The sequence below is a fragment of the Beta vulgaris genome, chromosome 1 (assembly GCF_026745355.1).
Source record: "Beta vulgaris subsp. vulgaris cultivar EL10 chromosome 1, EL10.2, whole genome shotgun sequence".
Classification (NCBI taxonomy): domain Eukaryota; kingdom Viridiplantae; phylum Streptophyta; class Magnoliopsida; order Caryophyllales; family Amaranthaceae; genus Beta; species Beta vulgaris.
The window spans coordinates 33,391,895-33,418,629 of record NC_079202.1 but is presented as its reverse complement, the minus strand read 5'-3'; the positions used below and the strand labels follow the sequence as shown (position 1 = coordinate 33,418,629).

The window sequence follows — 26,735 nt, the reverse complement described above, 5'->3', positions numbered from 1 at the left end:
TTTTCCATTGATGAAGAAGGGACATGTTCTACTTTGGTAAAGGGAACACAAATTGATTTTAATGCTAAAACTTTGGGTAAATTGCTTGGTGTTCCTGTGAGAGGAACTGATGTTTATTTTAAGAAGCAACGTGGATCCTATCCATTTTCGGATCTCTTTTGATCAATTGATTGTTAAATATGGTGGTCAAAAGGAAAAAACATTTCTTGATCATAATCTTCTTTCTCCCTACCACAAAATTTTATTTCACATCCTAAAGAAAGCCTTATTGCCTCGTCTTTCTAAACATGCTCAAGTTAGCATGTTGGACTTGATTTATATTCATTGTTTAGCCTCTCATAAACACATAAACTTTCCCTCTTTAATGATTCAACACATGAGTCATTGTATTAAAAATGGTTTTGTTGTTGGTTATGGGGCTCTAATAACCGAAATCCTGCTTAAATTCAATGTGAAAATTTCGGGAACTCAAACCATTGGTGTATCCAAGGGAAATATGTTGAATGCCTTGAATAATTTGAATGTTTGTGTTGTGAATGGGGAAGTAATCAAGGGAAGGGCTAACCTTGATAATGATGAGGATGATGAAGTATATGATGATGTAGACAAAGAAGAAGAAAAAGAAATTGAAGAGAAGAAAATAGAAAAATTGGAAAAAGAATAAGAAAAGGAAATCGAAAAAGAAAAAGAAGAAGCTAAGAAGAAAGGGAAGAAGGTGGTTGAAGAGGTGGTGAAACCGGTTACAAAAAGCACTAGAACTAGTCAAAGAGTTCAAAACATGAAAGTGCTAAATTTTCCTTTGCTTGACGCAGATGAAAGTTTTGAGGAAGATGAAGTTAGGGTGATTGATAAGGAAGATTATGAGTCTAACCTACCTCCTTCTAGGGAACAAACTCCTGTTCCTATGGAAACCAATCCTCCTTTTCCTCCATCTCCACCAAAATCTGTTTCACCTTCTACCATAGCACCACAAAATGATCCTATCCCTCCCTTTACCTCAAAGCCTTCTTGTTCTGTTCCTAAAGATAAGGTAACAGATGATGTTCCTATTCCAGAGGAACAACCTGCTGTTCCCAAACCTAAGGAACAAACAGTCGAACCAAATCCTTCTCAAAATGCTCCCTCGTCTTCTCAAAATCCTACCATTGGTTCTACATACACTCTAGATCATGCTAGAAGATTGGATTATTTGTTCTCTTTGGTTGTGGGTCATTCAGAAGCAATGATGGAGTTTGCCACGGAAGCCAAGGATTTGAATAGGTTAGTGAAAGGGGTAATGCACAGAGTTGACAAAGATTTGGAAGGACAACAAGTGATCATGGATCGACTTAGTGAACTTTCCTCCTCCATCCGTAATGAACTCTCGGCTATTGAAGTTGGAAGATGGTGTGCTCAAGAGTGATCATACCTTGGCCGAAAATCATAAGGAGGTGATGGCTAAGCTTAATGATGTGGTGGAAGAAATCGAGCAACCTCCCTCTCCTAAACCTTAAATCTTTTCTTAGTTTAGTTTTTTTTGGGAACATGAACTTATTAATAATTGTCGTTTCTATCTTTCTCTTTTAATCATGCTACAATGGGACTTGTTAATTTGATAATTCTAGTTTGATCTTTTTGCATGTGTGCGTCTATTGAATGGCTAATATTCTTGGATTGCGGTTTTGAGAGTTGAATGCTTTATTTGCCTATACTAACCAAATTATTTCTCACAAGTTTGGTGGTGTGATGTGTTTAGTAGATAAAATTCATCTTTTTGAAATCGTGAACTAATGTTTTTGAAGATGCCAAAGGGGGAAAGATAAAGGCAATCAGAGTAACTTTTTTTTTGTCATGGATTATGTTCTCATGTTTCTTCTTTACAAAATAAAATAACGAGTCTATAATACTTAATTTAACTTGGTTACATACTTTGTTAAAATTGTTTTTATATGACTTATGTGTATTACATTTTATTATATTATATGCCTTTTGTTGTCATCTTCAAAAAGGGGGAAATTGTTGACCCTTGAGTTTTGAAGATGACCTAACCACAAAAGACATAGTATATTTTATTTATGTTGTTGCAAGGTAATTCATGCTCGAGCTAAGAGAATGCTTGATTGAAGATTAAAACGGAGAATTAATCAAGATCGAAGTAAAGATGTTCGAGAGATGAAGAATCAAGAATGGAATGAAGATTAGAATATATTATGGTGTATTTATTATCTTCATGTTAAGGTTGAGTAAAAGCTTAATTAAGTTCGTGGTGAATTCTCAAAGGAACTTGGTTCTGTTCCCATGAAAGGAACAGACCTGGCACTATAGGAACAAGGTTAGGGAACAAGATTTAAAACTGATTTAGGAACTCCTAAGAGTCTCTAATGTTGCGCGCCTAACTTAAATATGCGCCCAACATGTTAGTTAGAGTTTTTAGGGTTGTTTTAACTAAGATCCACTATTTTAGGAATTTAGTTTAAGTTTGTTAGGAAAAGATTTTAAAAAGATTTTCTGATTTTAATTTAACCGATTTTCAAATCTTATCTTTTTATATTTTATTTAAAAGATTTTGTTTTCAAAAATAATATCTTTTCGGTTTTTAAAATGTTTCGGTTTTTAAAATATAAAATTGTTTTTCGATTTTATCAAAGAAATTTTAAAAAAAAAGATATTTTTCCTAAAAAATAGCTAAAGTAAATAAATTATTTTATTTCCTAAAAACTGGATTACACGCCTAAAAGATACTGCTACACGTTTTTGTAGATAGTGGATTTAGTGGCTTAGTTAATTATCCTCCAAGTATTTAATTAATTTAAATGAGTTTAATTATTATCCAAGTTTTGTAAAACCACGTAATATGTTACTGCTTCCCTTATGGAGTGAAGTAGTGGATTGGTGGGATGTTTTACATGTCATGGAATAATTAATTTAATTTAATTAATTGATTAAAATCATGGACATCCTGTGATAATAGTTTAATTAGTGGAGAACATGTCTTGTCTTAATTGTCTATAAATAGGCGCCTAATTCCTTTGAACAATTTGTGTCTGACTTAGCTAATATTGTCTTAGTTATCTAAAAGAGTCGGTGCCTTTTCCTTAAGAGAATTCATACTTACATTAATCGAGTTTATTACTCTTCCATTATTGTTTTACAAAGTGTATTTTTGAGAAAAGGGTTTGAGTGAACTCTTGTAAGTGTGAGAAGCTTTGAGTGAAGCAAGAGAAAGAGAAAGAGAAAGGAACTTCGAGTGAAGTTTGAGAGGAACGTCAGTTGTGGGAACTATCGTTGGGAACTTGAGTTGAGTGACTTAAGTTGAGAATCGAGAGAAAAGTAATAGGTTTTAATCAGAGTTGTTTTGGCCTATTATAGTGGAAAGTTGTTTAAAATCCCTTGTGGTCGAGGTTGTTTCTTCCTACTAGGCCTAGGAAGTTTTTCCTCGCTAAATCTCTCGTGTTCCCATTATTTGTTCCCAAGTTTACTTTTAATTCCGCAAAAAGTATAGCTTATTCTCTCACTATAATTCACCCCCCTCTTATAGTGCTCATATTATACAACAATTTTATCGTTTGAAAATTGTTCCACTTTAGAAGGATCATCAGTTTTCTCATTATTGGTGTCTATTCTTCTAGACTTCCTCGGTTTCAAGTCTTTGGCTCCGAGTGGTCTTCCACGTCTTTTGCGTATTATAGATTCATTTGCGAGTGGATTTTTCGCTTTTTCTCTTGGGATTTCAACCCGTGCAGGAGCATTTACAGCAGGTATATGTGATTTTATCACTCCTTTTGACTCAGTGAATGCATCTGGCAATTGATTGGCAATGTTTTGCAAGTGTATAATTTTCTGAACTTCTTGCTCACACATATTTGATCTTTGATCAATATATGATAAATTTTTGGCATTCCATGATATTTCATTCCAACATGGGCCTGCTTTATCTCCCCCTAAGGTTGGGAAAATTGTCTCATCAAAGTGACAATCCGCGAACCGAGCGGTGAAAAGATCACCAGTTGATGGTTCTTGATATCTTATGATGGACGGTGATTCAAACCCAACATAGATTCCCAACCTTCTTTGTGGGCCCATCTTAGTACGTTGTGGTGGTGCTATGGGAACGTAGACTGCACACCCAAAAATTCGTAGGTGAGCAAGGCTTGGTTCCTTTCCAACCACTAACTGTAGTGGGGATAGATCATGCTTGGCGCTCGGCCTTAGTCTCAGTAAAGCCGCAGCATATAGTATAGCATGTCCCCATGTAGAAGATGGGAGTTTTGATTTCATGAGTAATGGCCTCGCAACTAATTATAGTCGCTTTATGAATGCTTCCGCTAGGCCGTTTTGTGTGTGAACATGGGATACTGGATGTCCCACGTCTATCCCAATTGACATACAATAGTCATTAAAAGTGCAGGAAGTGAATTCTCTGGCATTATCAAGTCGGATTTTCTTTATGGGATAGTCTGGGAATTGAGCCCTTAGACGCGTAATTTGCGCTAGCAGTTTTGCAAAAGCAACATTCCTTGTTGATAGGAGACTAACGTGAGACCAACGTGTTGATGCGTCTATCAACACCAGAAAGTATCTGAATGGTCCACATGATGGGTGTATTGGCCCGCAAATGTCTCATTGGATTCTTTCTAGGAATGCAAGATTTTCACCTTCAAGTTTATTTTTAGAAGGTCTTATGATTAATTTGCCAAGGGAACAAGCCTTACAATTATGCTCATTTGAGTGTGGGACCTGTATGTTTTTCAACAGATGCCCATTTAAGCTTCGGACGATTTTTGTCATCATGCTTGTTCCTGGGTGACCCAAGCGATCATGGCACAGAGTAAATATTGCTTGGTTGTCTTCCTTATGGTGGGACACCAAATTTGTTTTGACTGGACTGATATAAGTAAAATACAGTCCAGAGGAGTATGATGGCATCCTTTCAAGGATTATTTTCTTGCCATCGTCACATTTAGTGAGATACATGTACTCCTTTCCGTTTTCGTTAATGGTTTCCACATGGTAACCATTTGTGCGCAGATCTTTGAAACTCAATAGATTTCTTTGAGTTTTACCTGAATACAATGCGTTGTTTATAGAGACGTGTGTTCCTTTTGGTAACACTATGCATGCCTTTCCTGAGCCCTCAACCATCTTTGCAGTGCCTGCAATGGTATTGAGTTCGCCTTTTCTTGGCTTGAGGTGAGTGAAGTATGATTTGTTACTCAGGATGGTATGTGTAGTGGCACTATCAATCAGGCATTGTTGGGCGCCTTTGTTTGTCATTATCTTCATTAAAACATAAATTTGTCAAAATCTAAAAATTTATTCATAGAAAGAGGTACATTACATGGAATGATAAAAAGGGAACGCAAGATACAAGAGACATCAAGTAAGACAAGAGTACATGAAGTAAAATGATAAAACAACATCACAGGTTGATCTAAGGGGGATAAGAGGGCTAGGCATTAGAAATATCTTCCATGAGGTAATCAGCTACATCGAGGTCTGGGAGCGGAGGAGTTTCAGTGACTAAATTTGTTTCGCCACGTCTACCTTGACCCTTAGTAGAGGCCACATATAGATCCACAAGATGTTTTGCTGTGCGGCATTCATTTGCCCAATGCCCTTGAATGCCACATTTAAAACATTTTTCTTGTGTTCTTTGTTGGTAGTTTCTTCCTCCGCGTCCTCTATTTGGGCGCCAGTTTTGGCGTTCTCGTCCTCTTCCACTTCCATTGTCATTTCTTTCCCCATTACCCTTATTTTGAACTAGCCATTCCAGTTTGAGTTGCCTCCCCGCTTATTCCAGCGCTTATCACCTCTAGTGGCATTTGTTTCAACTGCTGCTGCGCTGGTACCTGCTGGCCTTTGATTATGAATTGAGAGGAGGATTTGGCTGTTCTGTTCTGCAACCAAAAGGATAGCAATTAGGTCGCAGAACTTTTCGCAACGCCTTTCACGATAATGTTCTTGCTGAACAACATTATAGGCATGCATAGTAGAGAGGGTTTTCTCAATCATGGCTCGTTCAAACACAGGTTCTCCGCACAGCTTTAGCTGTGAGGTGATGCAAAATACTGCAGAATTGTACTCGCGTACTGATGCAAAGTCTTGAAACCTGAGTACTGACCATTCATGTTGGGCCCTTGGAGCGATAATTCTTTGCAAATGCTCAAATCTATCCGTTAGGTTATCCCATAACTCTTTGGGATCTTCCACAAGGATGTATTCAGATTTGAGTTCTTCATGTATATGGTGTTTGAGATACACCAATGCTTTCGCTTGCTCCAAAGGGGTAGGGCACCACCTTCGACAATGGTGTGGTCGAGGCTAAGTGGCTTTAGGTAAGCTTTTGCATCCACCCTCCATTCTAGATACCTTTGGCCTGATTTCAAGGATCTCAAAGTCTCGGTTTGCAAGTCTAGCCATTTCTGAGTTCATGTGATGTTTTAAAAGTATTAGTAGAAAATTAATGCATAAATATATAAAGTTCCGAAAGAAAATCACACTGGGATGTAAGCCATATTGGTCCGAGAATCCTTAACCGTTCAAGAGGTTAAGGGTTCGAAACATGATAAAACATGAAAGGTGAACAATAAATATATAAAAAAGGCTACATTTTTTTTGTTTAACCAGAATGTGACTATCATGTCCAAAATAAACACACATGTGTTAATAGCATATTAATAGAAAATTTACATAATTAAGCATTATATTTGCGTTTTACAATATGCAGAAACATAATTACAATAATTCCTACTAAAACTGTTATAAGTATCATTCCCCAGTAAAACATGACCTTCAACTGTCTGAAAGATTCTAGAAGATCCGTGTGTCGTTTTGAGGACGGCGGTTTCCGGCATTGTACATGGTGGCCGAAATAGTGGAGATAAAATTTGTGAAGTTTATGAGAGAAAATTTTATGGGGTAGAAGTGGTGAGGAGGCGGACAAGAAAATGAGAAGGGTTAAATCCCTTTTATAGTGTGTAAAAACACTATTCACATTTAAACAGGTAAGATATTACTGGTATGTAATACATAACGTGTTTACAAAACAGAAAATAGAGTATTACTATAAGAAATAATAATAATTAGTTTTCCAAAAAAAATTAATTAGCTAACGTATGTTTATGACTAATTCATGGTCTGAAATATTAGATACTAGTCATACCATTTATTGTCTAAAGTGGCTTTTTATATATGCTTTTAAGTCCAAAAGAAAAATAACAAAAGGCATTAAAAAAACAACATAACTTTGGATTCCTTGACTAACGTACAAACTTTACTATGAAATCCCCCCCTTTTTTTGTTTTATTTTTATTTTATAAAAAAATACTTAAACTATCTCTGAAAAGGGGGACATGCATTCAATAACAATCAGAAGAAAACAACTGCACAAGTGAAGGGGACATGCATTTAATAGTAATCAGAAGAAAGCAAATGCACAAGTCAAGTCAAGGGAAAGAAAAATTTGACAGATGCGTATAGTAATGCATTAATAGTACCAATGCAGAAAAAGACAATAGGAAAGAAAATTGACAGATGCATTCAAATAGTAACGTATAGTAATGCATTAGAATACAAAACTTTAAGTTAGTGTTGGAAATAGGTGAAACACAATTAATAAGGACAAGTCATTATGACATTATGTGTCATCACATGGGCATTATAACTAGTAGGCTTTTACAATTTATAGAAAAACTGAAGATAGATGCTATAAGCTGTTTCATTTCGGTGCAAAGAAAAACTAGCTACTCCTTTCATCATTTTCTTTCAATGCTTTCTCCTCCCTTTTTTTTCACAGTTAAAAAGAAATACAAGACATGAATAACAAACAAGAAGGAAAATAGCAGGTAGCTCCACCATTATAGCTATTTTCCGGCAAAAGAATTCATCATCTTTGTAGTGTAAGCCGTCCATCCAGGCGGCGGAGTCCGTCCATTTAGGCGGCAAGTGCAACGTAATAGCCCGTCCATATAGCCCATCCATATATGCGGCTTTGCAAGGTCTCTGACCCTCCATGAAGGTGGCGTGACTTGCTTGGCGGCGGCTGAGCCGATACCGCCAGTTAATTACTTTGCCGTCGCTTGTTGCTGACGGAAGGACCCTCATCGTCCCTACTCCTTTTATTATTATTATTATTATTATTATTAGGAGTTTGCCGGATTTCAGTTGGTGGTTCCGGAGGAGGGTTATCATTGAGGTTAGGGACGATGGTTTGTCGGCGTTCACCGACGTGGCTATTAACGTTAGTATTATGGCGTTGGGGTGTACTACCAACTCCTCGTGCCGGGTTTGTGGTGCAAGGTACACTATTACGTTCTATGATAAAATATATACTACAAAGAGATACATTGTTTAGAATAGTATTGATCCTACACTGGTGATACATTTTTTTTGAAAAAAAATTAGTAGCAATTGAGAATAACTACCTTTTGATAGTAGAGCGAAATCGTGCTGATAACGTGTTTGTATTATAGAGAGATTTTAATCAAGATTGGAAAGTAAGCTCTTGTTGTTGTGTTATTCATTTTCTCCCGCGAAGTGCGGTATATATAGTGCCAGGTGAATAATTCACCTGGTGATACATCATATCACTGCATAACTGCAGTGTAGTGTCTAATCATGGGCGGCGCCGTTTCATTCGTTCACTGTTTACATAGAATATTACAACAAAAGTAGCTTTCTAACATAAGAGTGACATAACTAACAATTATACCGGTTTTTTCACCTGATACCTCCTAGTCGAAATTTAAGTGGAGTGAAAAGTGTGAAGAAGCCTTTCAGATTTTGAAAGAACGTTTAACCTCCGCGCCTGTTTTGAATCTGTCTGATGGGAATGAGGGATTTGAGATATATAGTGATGCTTCGAAAAATGGTTTGGGATGTGTGCTACAGCAGAATGGGAAAGTAATTGCGTATGTATCGCGTCAATTGAAACATTATGAGGCTAATTACCCTACCCATGATCTAGAGTTAGCTGCCATAGTGTTTGCATTCAAGATTTGGAGACATTACCTCTATGGAGAGACTTGTAAGATATTCACAGACCATAAGAACTTGAAGTACATTTTCACCCAAAAAGACCTGAATATGAGGCAAAGAAGATGGCTGGAGTTGATTAAGGATTATGACTTAGACATCCAGTATCATGAGGAGATAGCAAATGTGGTTGCTGATGCCTTGAGTAGAAAATCGAGTCATTGCTTGAGTGCCTTGATAGTCCATGAGGAGTTGTGTCGAGATATGCAAAGGCTGAGCCTAGAAATCTTAAACCCTGAGGAAAGTGAGGCAAGACTGAGCGTTCTATCTTTGGGGTTGTCAGTTTTCGACAAGATCAAAGAGGGTCAAGTTGGGGATGAACACCTAGATAAGATCAAGGAGAAAATGAAGCAAGTAAGGAAGCTGACTTTAAGATTCATGATGATGGGAGTTTAAGGTTTAAAGGGAGGTGGTGTGTACCACAGATGTGCAATAACCTTAAGAGAGGCCTGATGGATGATGGGCGTAATACTCCATATTCTGTGCACACTAGGCGTGACAAGTTGTATAAGGACCTTAAGGGTATTTATTGGTGGCCAAATATGAAGCGAGAGGTAGCTGAGTATGTGCCTAACTGCCTAACCTGTTAGAAGGTGAAGATAGATCATAAGAGAGCCATGGGGAAGGTTCAATCCTTAGAGGTTTCTGGATGGACGTGGTATTCTATTTCTATAGACTTTGTGACTGCTTTGCCTAAAACGAGGACTGGTAATGACACTATTTGGGTTATTGTGGATAGATTGACCAAATCCGTTGTGTTTATACCCATTAAGGAGACATGGAAAAAGAAGCAACTTGCTAAGACATACATTATGCATGTGGTGAGAGACTACATGGAGTTTCAAAGGATATCATTTCTGACTGTGATTCTAGGTTTCTTTCGAAATTTTGGAAAAAGGTTCAATTAAACCTTGGGACAACATTGAAGATGAGTACAACCTTTTACCCTGCGACTGATGGTCAGACTGAGAGGATTAACCAGGCTATGGAGGATATGTTGAGAGCATGTGATATTGACCTTCAAGGTAGTTGGGATGACCAATTAGACCTGATTGAGTTTTCTTATAACACTAGCTATCATGCAAGCATTAAGATGGCACCTTTTTGAGATATAATATGGACGGAAGTGTAGAATTTCCATTTATTGGAATGACTTTAGTGAAAATCTAGTCTTGGGGACAAAATTTATTGAGGAAACCGTCAAGAATGTCATACTGATTCAAGCTGTGCAAGATAGGCAGAAAAGTTATGCTGGCTTGAAACGACGCGAGGATGAGTTTGCCATAGGTCATAAGGTATTCTTGAAAGTATCATCCACTAAGGGGTCATGAGATTTGGGAAAAAGGGCAAGTTAAGTGCTAAATATGTAGGCCCATATGAGATTTTGGAGCGAATTGGGAAAGTAGCCTATAGATTGGCATTGCCAATGGAGTTTAAAGAGATGCATGATGTGTTCCATATTTCCCAACTCAAACGCTATATCCCTAATGAGCGTCATGTCCTAAAGCCTGAACGGATTCAGATCGATAGTAGCCCCACATATGAGGAAAGACCTATCAAGATTCTCGACGGGAAAGTGCGTAGTACACGCAATAAGGACGTCCACATCGTGAAAGTATTTTGGTCTAACCACGAGTCTGAAGAGCCAACTTGGGAAGCCAAAGATGAGATGAAAAAGAAGTATCCGGACTTATTCCATGAGGGTGACTTACGAGGGCGTAACTCGTTTTCTTTAAGGATGGTAGAATGCGATAAATTTCGCTCTTTTGTCTATTTTTATAAGATTTCTATGCATTTCTATGCCTATTTTGGGAAAGTTGCACATATTGGTGCAAAAGAAGTAGATTCTCCGTATAAGAAAACGTGTTTATAAGTAACACAAATGTTTTAAGTTAGTAAATGTGTGCACATAAGTGGCACAATATTTTTCAAAGGAAAGATGAGTTTCAAACTTTTGAAAATGTGTGAGTTTTTTCGTGTCAAGTTTCGGGACGAAACTTCTTTTAAGAGGGGTAGACTGTAATCCCCTGTAATTTTATGGATTTTATAAATATATTTTAGTATTTATACATTTATATTTGAACATAATTTGGTTTTAAATGATTTAATTATTTAAAGAAGGTTGACTATTTTGAAAGTCAAAAGAGATTATTTTAAGGACTTAAGGAAGTTTAAAATATTTAATTTAGGCATGCTTTGAAAAATGTTTGAAATACTAATTTGATTTGGAAAAGAAGTTTAAATGGGATTGAGGAACCCAAAATTCTATGTAGATTAGGAAAATAATTTATATTGATGTTAGGAGTTCTAATTCAATAATCCTATTCATTATCAAACTCAATTTGAGCTCAATCTCCTTTTCCTAAGCCCAAAAGAAAAAATTTCTTTATAAATACATAAACCCAATTATTTTACCATACAAGGAAATTTCTCTCTCCTCACACTAATCGGCTTTAATCTCTCCTCTTCCCACGTGAGTTTTATTTTTTCTCTCAAGTTTCTTTCTTTTTCTTCAAGTAACGTTTCTTCTTATTTTTTCTCTCAAGTTTCTTTCTTTTTCTTCAAGTAACGTTTCTTCTTCAACAAGAAACGTCACCACGCCTTTAAAATCCAATCTTTGTACGCCATTGCTGCTGCGTGCTTCCTTGATTTCGGCGCCCTTCATTGTTCTTCTTGGTTCTTTGAATTGTTGGTTAATTTCTTTTCTTCTTCCTCAAGTTTTCATTAAAGATCATGTTTTTATGTTTTAATTTAATACTAATCATGATTCTTAACTTTAATTTACTATTTTCATGATTAATCTTGATTCATATATATTATGTATTAAAAGAATAAAATTTAAGATTTGTTTATTATTTTTACATTTAGTTTTAATGATTAAAGCATGGATTTTTAGGGTGTTAATTATTGGAAAATCATAGTAATATGTTATAAACTATGAGATTGTTTTAGATTATGAATTTAAGCATGTTTATGTATGTTTAAAGGGAGATTTATAATTTTATAAGTTGCTGGAATTTTAGAAAGATTTTTAATAATGGAGTTTTAAGGATTTTAATTACTAGTATGGTAGTCCTATGCTAGATATTAAAAGTAATTGAAGTTTTAATAGTAAAACAACTTTTGAATATTTTAAAGGGGATTTAAATTATTTTAAAGTTGTTGTATTTTATTTAGAGTATTGATTTTAGTTTATATTGATTATTTTAGGCGGAGAATACTCAATAGGTGACTTTTAAGGAATTAAAGGTGGCCTATCAACTGGTTTACATAAGGTACGTACATACCTATGTGTTATGTGATATAGTATCACGATTTAAGAAGAAAAAGTTGTAGTATCATGTATAGGAACTTTATAAGTTCATATGTGATTTTTAGTATGATTGGATTTTACATGTTTTATGCCTGTGTGCAAGCATGTTAATTATGTGATTGATTATGAGTTAAAGATTATCATGTTTGTATGAAATTGTTGATGCAATCATGTGGATGGGAACTTTAGCTATTAATTCACATGGAGGAATTAATATATTATTGAGATTGAATCATGTTTATTCATGTGTTCCCTTACAGTATTATTTTCACTACTTTATAAAGACTGTGGGCCTTATCTGGTAAGTTGATAAGCTATGCCTTTGAAAGGTAAGATTGATTGTTGACAAGGTTAAACAAATAAGAAAGATTGAAATTAAAGGAAGTAATCTTCGATTGTAAGTTGTGTGATCACTTACTAAATCCTAAGATAAAGGAGAAGTTCAGTTGTGAATGTTTGATTTAATATTTCTGTGTTACTTGTGTGTGTGTGTCATAACAAGTAATAAATTGTAAATCATGTAAAGTGTGACTTGGATAGTCATAAACTTTAGACTGGTGCACGTCTAGAGTTGGACATTTAGGAGTTGGAGTACATGGTGGTAGCCCATGGCTTTTTCTGGAAGATGCATTGATCACCATCCCTATCATTTTTCAAAAGTTCCTCGATATCGCAGGTCATTATACGAAGTAGCGCCCGTATTTCATCTTCCTAGGTGAAGGCAAGTTTAGATGAGACAACTCAAGTCCAATAATTATTCCATTAAAGTAATAAAAAAAGATGTTTAAAGTTTAGTTCAGTAGAAGTTATCTGCATAATGTTATATTATTGTTATATTATTATTTATTTCTACATGTTATTTATTAGTATAATGTTAGGAATGTTTATGTAATGCTATGTAGTACCTAGCTTTGCTGATTACGTGTTTTGTTTGTGATTGTTGATCATAGCTTTGCCTTATTGGTCCTGTTATGACCCATTTTGGTGAGCAGATTCTTTAGAGCATTGACATTTACAGGTTCGCAGATGTTGCATCATTGGGAATCTGGGAATGGAGAGCTTGTGTAATCTTTATCATATTTACTGCTTTAGTAGGAACATATTATAATAAGTTTGATTTGAGTAGACATTTATAGAGTATTTGATTTTAAGAACTTATTTATTTATTTATTTATTATATTAATGTATGAAGTTTAGTTATTTGTTTTCCGCTGCAAAATTCTGAATAAGCCGATACGTTATCACACGGGCAATAATGCTTTGGTAATTCTCTATGTTTTATATTGAAAAGGTATTTCTGAAAAGAGAGAATTATCGGGGGGTTACATGCACACCTGTAGATGTCAATGCACTAAAGAGTCTGCTCACCAAGAATGGGTCATCACATGATCAATGAGGCAAAGCCAAGATTAACACATACAAACAAAGCACGTAATTAGCAAAGCTGAGTACTACATGATAATAAATAAACATTTCTAACATGATATTAATAAATATAAGCAGGGATAAATAACAAAATAATAATATGCAGAAAACTTTTACCGAACTAAACTTTAACAATTTTTTTAATACTTTAATGGAATAGTTATTGGACCGAGTTGTCTCATCTAAAATCAGCATTCCATTTGGAAAACGAAATACGGGCGCGACTCCGTGTTTTATAATGACCTACGATATCGAGGAACCTTTATATAAAAATAGGAATGATGATCAATCCAATTCCCAGAAAAAGTCATGGCACGACCACCATGAACCCCAACTCCTGATTGTCCAACTTCAGACGTGCACCAGTCTTTTACTATCCAAGTTTCACTTTACATGATTTACCAATTATTACTTGTTATCACACACAAGCAATACATATAATATATAATCAAACATTTACAATTTTATTCCTTTTTATCTTAGGATTAAATAAGTGATCATACAACCGAAGATTAATTCCTTTTTTAATCCAATCATTCTTATTTGTTGAACCTAGCCAACAACCAACTTACCTTTCAAAGGTAGAAATTATCAACTTACCAAATAAGGCCCACAATCCTCATAGAGTTGTGAAAATAATAATATAAAGGAACACATGATTCAATCATGATCCAACTGATAAATATATTAAATTCCCCATGTGAATTAATAAATAAAGTTTTCAACCAACATGCTTGTATCAATATTCCATACAAACATGATATTAATCTCATAATCAAATCTCATACTTAATATGTTCGCACATAGGCATAAAACATGTAAAATCCAATCATAATATGAACTCAGAAAGCTCCTATACATGATACTACATAACTTTTCCTTCCTAAAATCATGATACTACATCAAACAACACATAGGTATGTATGTACCTTGTGCTGACAAATTGATAGGCCACTTTTAATACTTTAGAAGTCGCCTACAAAGTAATCTCTGCCTAAAACAACCAATAGAATTTATAATCAATACTCCAAATAAATTCCAACAACTTTAAAATACTTTAAATTCCCTTTAAAAATATTTAAAAGTTATTTTTATCATTAAAACCTCAATTACTCATATTCCCTAGCATAGTACTACTATACTAGTCATGAAAACCCATAAAACTCCGTTATTAAGAACCTTTCTAAAATTCCAGCAACTTATAAATTATTAGAACTCCCTTTAAACATATTTAAACATGGTTCAATTCATAAGTTAAATCAATTTCATAGTTTATAACATGCTACTATGATTTTCCCATCTTTAACACCGTAAAAATCCATACTTTGATGATTGAAAATCCAATTTAAACATAATAATCAAATCTGAATTTTTATTCTTTCAATAGACAATTGATATAATCATAGATTCATCATTAAAACCTCAAATCTTCTAATCATAATTAGTACTAAAACAAAACATAAAAACATAATCTTTAATCAAAACTTAAGGAAGAAGAAAAGTAAACAAACCAATTCAAGAAAGAGAACAAAAGAGAAGGTCGCCAGCGAGGACTAGCAGCAGCGGCGATAGCGGGTCGACCGTGGTGGTGGTGTTTGTGGAGTGGTGGTGTTTCTTGGTTAAGAAGAAAGTATTTCTTGAAGAAGAAGAAAGAAAGAAGAAAGAAGAAATAACGTGGAAGGAAGAGAAGAATAGTGGCCGGCTGTTTTGAGTGGGAGGAGGAGAGAGAGTACTTTTTTGTGGGTAAAATATTTGGGCTTAATGATATTTATAGGCAAGCTTTCCTATTGGGTTCAGGAAAAGGCAATTGGATCCTAAGTAGGATAGAATAATGAATAGGATTGATGAATAAACTCTTAACATTACTAGAAGCTCCTTTTCCTAGCCCAATTAGTACTTGGGTTCCTTAATCCCATTTAAAATCCTTTTTCAAATCCAATTAATATTTCAATTATTTTTCAAAGCATGCCTTAACAAAATATTTTAACTTCCTTAAATCTTTAAAATAATTCCTTTGACTTTCAAAATAGTCAACCTTTTAAATAAATAATTTTTTAAAAAACTAAATTATATCTAAATATAAATATATATACTAAAATATATCTATAAAATCCATAAATGTACGGAGATTATAAGGGGGTAGGGTGAGGTGGGGTGGGGTGGATGGAGGGGAGGGGGGGTGGTGGGGTTAGGGTTAGGGTTTGAAATTAGGGGTCAAGGTTAGAGTTAGGGTAGGATTAGAAGTTAGATGTTAGGGTTTAGTTAGGTTAATTAGGGCTAATTAGAGTTTAATGAGGTTTAAGACCAATGATGTTAATCTCTGTTAGTCATTAAGGGCATTTGAGTATATTATTATGAAACTTAGGGGTACCTGGTGAATTTTGAAAACATGGAGGGTAACAGGTGAATTTTTTGAAAACTCTGGGGTATTTGGTGAAAAAATCGAATTATATACTTCATGACTTCATGTGGTAAGGTCTATCATAATATTGTAATATAGCATATAAACAATTTTCATAAGTTCCTGGAAAAAATTGATGGAAATAATCTAACCTTTCGTCAATCTGCTCAAAATAGTCCCACCTTTCGAAATTCTAGCAATAATCCCGATTTATGGTGTATCTGCTCAAAATAGTCCATTTAATTAATGACTTGTTTGACCTTTAAAAAAAAACTTTTTGACCTATATTTTCTTCAGAATTAAATTATTAAATCTAGTTTTTTTTAAAAAATTTAACCCTCCCATTCCTTCCTACATTGTCCTTCCTCTTCCTCCCCAACCACCTGTCAATTTGCCACCACCACTAAGTAGCAGCCAGTCAGCCACCCAACTCTCTCTACCCCTCTTTCTTTCCACCACAACCCTCTCCCACCCCACCCCTTGTTGTTGCCTCCCACGCATCCCGCCACCAACTTCAAATCATTCCCCCACAGAAACAAACACATCAAGCACCCACTACTATGTTATCACAAATCCTAAAATCCCACACCCATATGCAGCAAAAAGCACACTTACAAGCAAAACCAGCACAATAAAAATCACGTTAACCCAATTCTAAACCTGTCCAAAAAACCTGAAATCAAAAACATTTTCTCTCTCCACCTTAATTTCTGCATCATTGATATAACTCATCATTCTGTTATCCATTTAATCCAATTGAATTCTTGACAACCTAAATCGAAGATTAAAATAGTGGGCAGTAAGAGGGTAGCATTGGAAAAATAGTTACGGTGACTGAACGAAAGATACTGGTGGTCGTCATCGGAGAAGAAATCATCTTCTAGGGGTGGTCGGGGAAGGGATTTCAGGTGTGGCTGTTGCTGGCAAGGGTGGCTACTGTAGACACCAAAATTAGAACCCTTGTTATATATAAAATGTCGCAATAAAGTTTTTTGAAAATAAATAAAATAATGAGAACCGTCGTATATCGTGGAGCATGCGTCCCGTCATAGGCACGTTTCGTCTCCGGACGTGAGTTTCATTCTGTGGTGTAGTTTTCCTTTTTTACGTATTCGTCACACAATTGCAGTTTAGAAATATAATTTTTCGAAAAGGGTAGTCAACGACTACAACCACCGATTTTAATAAAATGATTTGTTGAGAAATCATGCGCGTCTTTAATAATCTAACGAATGTTCGTTAATTGTTTCAAGTTACCTTTTCGAAAATATGAAAAAACGAGTCGTGATTAGGCACCGAAATTTTAATCGTCTCTCCAAACTGACATGAATCAATTTTCTTGATGGTCTAGTTATTGTTTATTGGATAAAGAATAAGAATATATTCTTTACCCACTAATCACATCCCTTATCTATTAGTTAAGGAATAAGAATCATGAAAATGAGTGAAATAAGAATCAAATCCCATGTGTAAGAGCCAGCGATCTAATTTTTTTCGAAAGATTCGAGCCATGCGTCAGGCACATGATCATGCGCCCAACGCACAACAACTTTGAGCGCTAGACGCATGCTTGTGCGCCAAGCGCACAAGGCTGTCTAACATAGGGCTCTGCGCTGCGCGCAAGTGCCCAGTCACTTTTTCCCCCACGTTTTTCGATGTATTTTTACTTATTAGGATGTATTTAGGGAGAGAACATTTTCTAAAGATTTGATTTTGCCTCATTAATGAAAAAAAATCAAATCTAATCTAAAGAGAATAAGAATAGTTGTATTTATTGATGTTATTAATGTAGTTTAGGATGGGAAATAAGATCTTTGGGTTAAAAATCTGATTTTCTACTTCATTCAAACCCTAATCCATCACTTGATTTTCCTATAAATACCCCCCTTTGATTCATTAACCACACAACTAAACTTGCCACACAACTTGATATACAACCCACTTAATTTTATAACTTCTCTCACTCTCATCGTCTCTACTTCCGTTCTCCAAGAAAAAATCTCATTCAAGAAAAAGAAAGAAAAAATTTAGAAAAGTTTGAGTTAAGAATTCAAAGAAAAACACAAAAAGGGATTTTAGTTAGTAATTAAGTGAACTTAGAAACTCACTTAGAAACTAAGAAAATCACAAAAAAAAAGTAGAAAACTTTGCAAAGGAATTACATCATTGAGTTAGAAAGGTAAAATTAAGTTTTTATTATTTTTATTAATTATCTTCTTGATCATATAATAACTTTCTCTTTGTTTTCTCTTATCATTCTTTAATCTTTGGAGTGATTTGGATACGTAGGAGTCCTGATAGGCTCCCAATCTTAAATCATCCCACATAGTCAACTCTAATGGGGAGACTCTTAGGAAACAATGTGTTTATGTGATTTTTCTTAATCAAGTTATTGTTCATCAACAAAAACATGTTTTCATAAAAAAATTCAAGTAGAGTTGTGTATGAATATCTACATAAAAAAGAAAATGTGGTGATGTAATTATAATCAGTTTTAAATTTGTACTTCATTTCATTTTTCTTCTGTATTATATAAATAGTTTATAGGATGTAATATTTTTACTATGAAGTTCAAGATGTTTCCAGCAATTGGGATTTGGAATTTTTGAAAAAATAATTTTTTTTACAGTTAATTAAAAATCACACAAAATTGTTGTGAAAAACTGATTTTATCTAGTAGTACCACATAAGCTTGTTCTTTCAATAAAGTTCAAACTAACCTTATTTAGTTAAACCTAAAAACATAAACATTAAAATAGAAATCAATAAATTTTCAAAAATATAAAAATCATTTGAATTTGAATTTTATACAATTTTATTTCAGTTTTACAAAATCATTCATGCAAATCATTAAATTTCAGAAAATCGATTTTCTCTTCAGTTAAAAAAATTAATAAAAATAAGGGTCTTAAAAATGTCCAATTCAAGTTAACATTTTCAGTCTAGTTCTTCAAAGATCCTAGAAATTTCATACCAAAATTCACTTTAAAATATGTTCAATAAGTTAGGTTTCAAAGAACAAATTTGATAGTGATCCTATTTTGACCGATTTTAGTATAAAATTCACCATAATTCGAGTATTCACTAAACGCTTGTGAAATTTTGAAACAACATAAATAACTTACTGACCTATCCATAGGTATATTACATGTTCAATTTTACGATTTATACATAAAGTTATGAATTTTTTAAGTTAGTACAAGAACAAAAGTGCAATCTGAAAAATGAAATAAAGTAATCAACTCAAACTCAAGTTTCATAAAAGTGTTTTCTTTTGTTACGAAAATGTTAATTACAAGTTATTAAATTTTAATTTTCTCGTAAAATATCTCATATTTATTAAGTAAATAAAAATCATTAAAAAATCAAATTAAAGAAGTTAATTAATCTTTAACTTTCACAAGTTTACAAAGAAACATGAATTCCAAAGCCCATTCAAAGAGATGAAGATCAAGGAGAGAATCATGGTGAAGATCAAGATAGAATATTTTTATATATCATAGAATTTGTACATTTTGTTATAATAATAGTTTCTTTGTAAATAATTATTGCATCACTCAATTAATGGATAATATGGAGATGTTTATGCAGAATTATCATTAATAATTCTACAATTCTTTTTGAATAAAATGAGCAACCAATGTCATAAATATTGTATGTTGGGCCCAATATATCATAGTATATGAATTAAATGACACAATCTCAATTAAGAGAAAAAATTGCAAATCTAACTAAGTTAAATTGTATGACGATCCATCTTACATTTTCGAAATTGTTTTGCATAATCTTCAAATGGATCAATTAATGTGACATAATTATAAAGGTAATTATGATCTCCTAAGTGATTTTAGGTCATTTCATGTGTCTCGCTTTAAATGGCCGAATTCCGATTAGCCAAACACAATCTCGAAAGTCCATCTCAAATTGATCATCTTGCTAAAAATGACGTATTAATTTTCAATTAAGATTCTTTCTCATCCATATAAAAGCTTTCAATTAGGAAGCAAATCTCTTCTATTTTTAAAAGACCTCTTTTTAAAAGATCCTAAGTTTAATTACTAATTAAGGTGATAATTTCAACTCCCATTCAATCACTAATTTGGGTGATTATCTTCTTCATATTTAATAACTAATTAGGGTAGTGATTATCTTAAACCTTGGTTAATCACTAATTATGATGATTATCTTAATTTCCTTGAAGTTTAATCACAAATTAGGGTAATTATCTTAAATCTTGATTAATCACTAATTAGAGTAATTATCCCAACCTTTCATCATATTTAATCACTAATTAGGGTAATTATCTTAAACCTTGAATACTCACTAATTAGGGTGGTTATTTCCTAACCTTCATTTTGATCGCTGATTGAGGTGATTATCTTTCCTCTCTTTAATCACTAATTAAAGTGATTATCTTAATCATTCATTTTAATCAATAATTAGGGTGATTATTTGAATCTCATTTGAATCACTAATTGGAGTGATTACCTCATTTTCCAACAAATTTGTTTTAATTCTAAAGGTGAGTTATTCATAATCTGTTTTCTTTTCTTCCCTAATAGAATTGGCCGTTTAGGGTGAGACATATATCGAACTACGCTGGTTTTGATCCATTAGTGGATTCCGATCCCACAATGATTGGTAAGTAGTGCAACTTCGATGCTCAAACCTAACATGTATAAATAATATATTGGTCCTAAATCAAATGGTTGATGTGTATATGTGCAAACAATGTGATTTTCTTTCTTTTGAATGTGCAAACAATATGGTTGTGTAGACACAAAATCAAGTCTGCCCATGTAGCACCTTATAATGAAACATACTGTCGTCCTAATTGGTTCGGTCCAAAGGAAGAGCAATATGAAAAGCTAAGCTCAAATGCGTTTCGAAAATATAAAGTTTATTTATTAAATATAATCTCAATTCTAAAAGCCCAATTAATTATTCCAAATGATTAATTTTATTTTTAATAGTAGTTTAATATTAATTATTCTTGATAATTATTTTTTAAAGGATATTTCTAAAATCATATTTTTATTCATAAAGATAGCTGATTCGGATTCCAAAGGATAGATTTTACCGAGGGTAAAAAAGAATCTTAAAACAATAAAAAAAAACCCAGCCAGAAAGCCAATGTGCGCGATGCACAAGCTGTGTGCCTAACACACAAGTTGTGCATCTGGCGCCGTCAAGCACAACCAAGCGCACAATTTTTCTTTATATTTTTGCTCCCTTTTAGCTTCCTTTGCCTATAAATAGCTCGTTTCTTCTCACGACTTACCATAATGCTTTCCTACAACTTCTACACATATTCTAGTATACTTAAACACATTAAAACACTTAAACTCATATTCAAACATATTTAAATGCATTCAAACATATTCATACCTTCGAATTTCTTATTTCAAGCTTCAAAACTGCTCACCCTACAGACTGTAATACAAGACCCAAGTGACAAAGATATAGTTCATGAGGGTTAAGTCCAACTTAGATCCTTTTTTCTACTAACAATTTACTTGCCACAATATGAGTCTTGAAGGAATTAACACTCTCTTGTACCTTCTTCCCTAAATCTTCTCTTTTTATTTATTTTCTTTATTATTCATATGCATAATTGTAAGTTTTAATGTTTTCATCACCTAACATGATTATTTTTGACCTAAAGAAGTGTTCTAATGCCTAATAAGATAATTGGACAACTTGTTAGGATCCCATTAATTTTAATTCCTTTAATAACATGTCACAAAAAATTAGTCTTTTGTTTGTTTCATGAACTAACATAGATTAATATTCAAATATCATTAGAATATTATGTGATTATTTAATTGCATAAATCTTGGCATGAATCAATGCTATGTAGAGGCCAACAACTGGTGAATGTGATTCCTCATCATGTTCGTACACTCACCTATGAACTCAATCTATGGTTCATTGACCATTCATGGAGTCATGACGCGGAAATCTACAGTGGACAAGTCCCTAAGTTGTCCCTACGATATTTCAATATACAATTAGGTTTATGAGTCTTCCTTTAAAGACTTGTTGGCGACTTCAAAACATTTTTAATAAAACCTTTACAATGAGATAGTCAAATACACGCTCATCCCGCGTAAGCGAAACAAAAGCACGCCTACAAGTTGTAATGGGCCTCTAGGTGGCAGCTCGATGTGAGGGAAATCCATATAGGACTTATTCTTACCTATTTTGTTAAAAAAATACAGGTCATGACCTATCTTAAGTAGACAAATCACAAAATTTGGATTATTGCCATAATTTAAAAACATGAGACTATTTTGAGCAGATTAGCCAAAGATGGGATTATTTCTATTAATTTTCCTAAGTTTTATTTCTTCTTTTTTTTAAAAGATCCCATTATTTAGGTGGTTTATCATATTACTCCCGCTTTGTTCCCTTTTTCAGATTGACAATATGGTCAACGATAATAAAAGATAAAAATGAGGATCTCTTTCAAAAAACTGAATTTCGAAAATTCTAAACCTAAGTTAATCCAATCAACCGAGTCCAATCAAACTAATCCAGTCAACCCAATCCAAGCCCATCTGCATTCATCTTAGGCTCATGTGCATTAGAGTCTATGCATTCATCTTAAGTCGTTTCAAATTTGAGTCCCTGAGTTCATATTAGGCTCAATTGCATTAAAGTTCATCTTAGGCCAATGTATTCTTATGTCAAAATCTAGACTCATTTTCATCTTTATGTAAACCTAGTTTATGTCAAACCCATTTAGGCCCAATCTAATCCCAGTAAAATCCAAAATTCAGTTTAGGTGCTACTCTAAACCCATATAGGCGTAGTTCATACCCTAGGTTTATAGGCCCTAGTCAAACTCTAATTCCAAATTTAAGTCCATAAAAGTAGTCTAGAGTGCATTTTGGACCACACTAAACCACAACCCAAACCATTTTTTCGCGGTTTGGGTTGGTTTGCGGTTTGGGTTATGATTTCAAGCAAACTGTGGTTTGCGGTTTGGGTTGGGTTTTTATTTTTGTAAATCGAAACCGCAGCGTAAACAACAATTTTGTATGATTTTTTAAATTTTTTAAAAATACACTTAGCATACAAGTATACAACTAAAAAAAGAAGTTTCAGGTAAGAACTTGAACACTTTTCATAAATTATTATTTATGTTTCATTATGAAGTCAAACTTCATATTTATTTGGACTCTTTATATTTATTAATAATTTTTTTTACTCTTAGATTACAAAATTAATGTCGCGGAGGAAAAAATGGTTAATCGCAAACCAAGCCACACCAAACCGTTTTGCGCGGTTTAATTTGGGTTGGTTTGGCCAAAAGTGTGGTGTGGTTTGGGTTGGAAAAATGTCAAACCGTATATTTGCAGTTTGGGTTGGGTTACATCCCAAACCGCACCAACCCAAACCGCGAACACCCCTACATACAGGCCAATTCATACTCTATATCTATCTTGCATCTCCATGTATGACCTAATCAAGTCTAATTCTAAACCTAATCCCATGTAGCCACAATTCAAATTCCAGGTCTAGTTTTACCATGTAAGCCCTAGTAAAGTCCAATTCCAAACCAATATAAAATGAAGTCCAAACTCTAAAATCTAACAATCCTTTGGTCTAGTTTACTTTCCATCAAAATCTAGACATCCTTGTCGCCATAACCACTAAAGGGAAAAAGCCCAACTTATCCGATCAAATTGTGCTTAACTGATGAGGTTTTGAACCTGATCAGTTGGGCTCAGAACGATTGACGGATTAAACTGATTCGGTTCAAAACCTGATCAATTAACAATTAATTGGTCCGACTTTGAGGTGAAAACCATCAGTGAATGGTTAGCTGTCCAGTTTTAACCTTAAAATCGGGTCAGTTGGTTTGTGTCAAAAAAAGTGTAGCTAATAGTACATTCCACAACTCAATCTCTCGAAATCTCAACTTATAACTAAAAAACATGTACAAAAATATACAAAAATACATATTTATGAAAATTGTAAATAAATACATAGAAACAACAACTTAATATAATTACAGAAAATTACATTAATACATAAAAATAACAATTTAACATAAATACAAAAAATCATAATATATATGAAAATTATACAACGATAATTACACAACTCAACTTATAACTGTATGAAAATTGTACAAGATTACATCAATTACACAGTTTATAACCAAAATTAGAAAACGAAAAATGAAAAATTGTAATTAAATACGAAAATTATACACCAATTACACAAAATCATACTGAATTACTAAAATTATCAAAAATTGCCTAACAAAATTACACAACTCAACTTATACACAAATTAAGAGGCGAAAAAAATCAAATGAAAATCAAAATTTAAAAACAAAAAAATGAAAAAAACTACTTACTCCTTTTCGTTTTAAATGCAACAAATGAATTTTTTATATCTCACAAATAATACCCCTTTGTTGCATTTAAAACGAAACGGAGAAGGTATATCCAAAACCCAGATTCAAAAGCTAAATCTCGAAAAAACTCAAACAAGATGGAAGGAAAGCAAATGAATGAACCCAACTCTTTATGGGTCGCCAACTTAGGCCGCTTCATCAACCAATCAATGCCGGCGTCGGTAGATGCTGGAACGAAAGTGACGAAACCCTAATAGTAGAAGATGGAGAGAAGAAGAGAGAGAGAACGGTGACGACAATGTGAGAGGAGGAGGAGACTGAAAAAGGGTGAGAGCGGAGATGAAAGAAGAGGAGATGAGTAGGGACTAGGGGGTAAGGTTTAGCTTGAGAGATGAGATGAGAGGGAGGCTAAGGTTCAACATGAAAAGGAGCGTGAAATGAGAGAGGAGAGGGATTAGGCACTTAACTATAGAGTTTATAAGTGAACTGATCTGGACATGAGCCCACCAGATCAGTTGAGAGAGAAGAGAGGATGAGATTGTAAAAGTTGGGCCAACCAAGAACTAAACTGATCAGGGCATGGTCCAACCAAATCAATTGACTTTGACTTACCCGGTTTAGGAAAAACCGGATCAGTTTAGTTGTGTCTGTAACACCCCCGATAATTCTCTCTTTTTAGAAAATACTTTTATAATATACAAGTAGAGAATTACCCAAGTATTATCGCCCGTGTGATAACGTATCGGCTTATTCAAAATTTTGCAGCGGAAAATAATTAACTAAACTTTAACTTTATTATAACTCAAAATGAATAACAAGTGTTTAGGACTTAAACAAACCAACTTAATTAACTCAAACAACCTAAAAAAAATGTGTTCTCAACAAAGCAGAAATTAAACTATGCTAGTACACAATCTCTTCACTCCGGATTCCCAATGATCCACATCTGCGAACCTGTAACGTCAATGTTGTACTGAATCTGCTCACCATAAAGGATCATCACAGGATCAATAAGGCAAATCCATGATCACACACACAAACAACACACGTAATCAGCAAAGTTGAGTACTACATATCAAACATAAGCATTCCTAAACATGATACTACGTAAATAACATGCAGGGATAAATAATAATATAATCATATAACATTTTGCAGATAACTTTTACTGAACTAAACTCTAAACATCATTTCTCACTTTAATGGAATAATTATTGGAACTGAGTTGTCTTATCTACTAATGTCTTCACCTACGAAGACGAAACACGGGTGCTACTAGGCACTACAACATATTTCAGATTGACCTACGATATCGAGGAACTTTTGCTAACTCAAATAGAAATGGTGATCAATCCATTCCTGTAAAAAGCCATGGCTCGCTCACCATGTACTCCAACTCCTAATGTCCAACTCTAGAGGTGCACCAATCTAAAGTCTATAACTATTCTCGTTACACTTTACGTTATTTACATATTATCACTTGTTATGACACACACAAGCAACACATAAATAATAATCAGACAGTCACAACTGAACTTCCTTTATCTTCGGATTTAACAAGTGATCACAACTTACAATCCAAGAATACTTCCTTTTTAATCTCAACTTTCTTTACTTGTTGAACCTAGCCAACAATAATCTTACCTTTATATAGACATAACTTATCAAACTTACCAAATAAGGTCCACAATCCTCATAAGATAATAAAATAATACTCATCAAGGAATACATGAATAACATGGTTCAATTCTATAACATATATTAATTCTTCATGCGAATTGATAAATAAACTTTCTTTTCATGCTTGCATCAATTATTCCATGCAAACATACAATCTAGTATTCATAAAAAATCTCAAATCACATGCTTGCACACAGGCATAAAACATGTAAATCAAATACTAGAAATCACATATATATGAACAAAATAAGATCCTATACATGATACTAAAATTTATTCCTCCTTAAAACATGATACTAATCACATATCACGTAATTATGTACGTACCTCATGTAAACAAGCCTGTAGACCACTTTTAATCCTTTAAAAGTTCCCTACGAGATATTCTCCGCCTAAAAATCAATATAACCGAAGAAATTAATAACTTTAAATAAAAATTACAGCATCCTTAAAGTACTTAAAACCCCCTTTAAAAAGTTTAAAAGTCGATTTTAATATCAAACTTGAATTATTTTTAATTCCTAACATAGTAC

General features: G+C 33.7%; 1 protein-coding gene across 1 annotated transcript; it reads right to left on the bottom strand.

The window, feature by feature from the left end:
* Positions 1-5,739: 5,739 nt before the first annotated feature.
* Positions 5,740-6,399, bottom strand: LOC104898121 (uncharacterized). Its single transcript, XM_057391781.1, has 2 exons — positions 6,333-6,399; positions 5,740-6,212 (listed from the first exon to the last, which is right to left on the bottom strand). Exons 1-2 carry the CDS (start codon positions 6,397-6,399, stop codon positions 5,740-5,742), a joined length of 540 nt encoding a protein of 179 aa, XP_057247764.1.
* Between the last annotated feature and the right edge of the window lie 20,336 nt (positions 6,400-26,735).

Excerpts from the sequence above, each read along its gene's own strand:
- LOC104898121 (XM_057391781.1), bottom strand. The coding sequence starts at position 6,399 with ATGGCTAGACTTGCAAACCGAGACTTTGAGATCCTTGAAATCAGGCCA. Across the intron at positions 6,213-6,332 it reads AAAGGTATCTAGAATGGAGG|AACTCAAATCTGAATACATC; the intron begins GTGGATGCAAAA and ends ATATACATGAAG.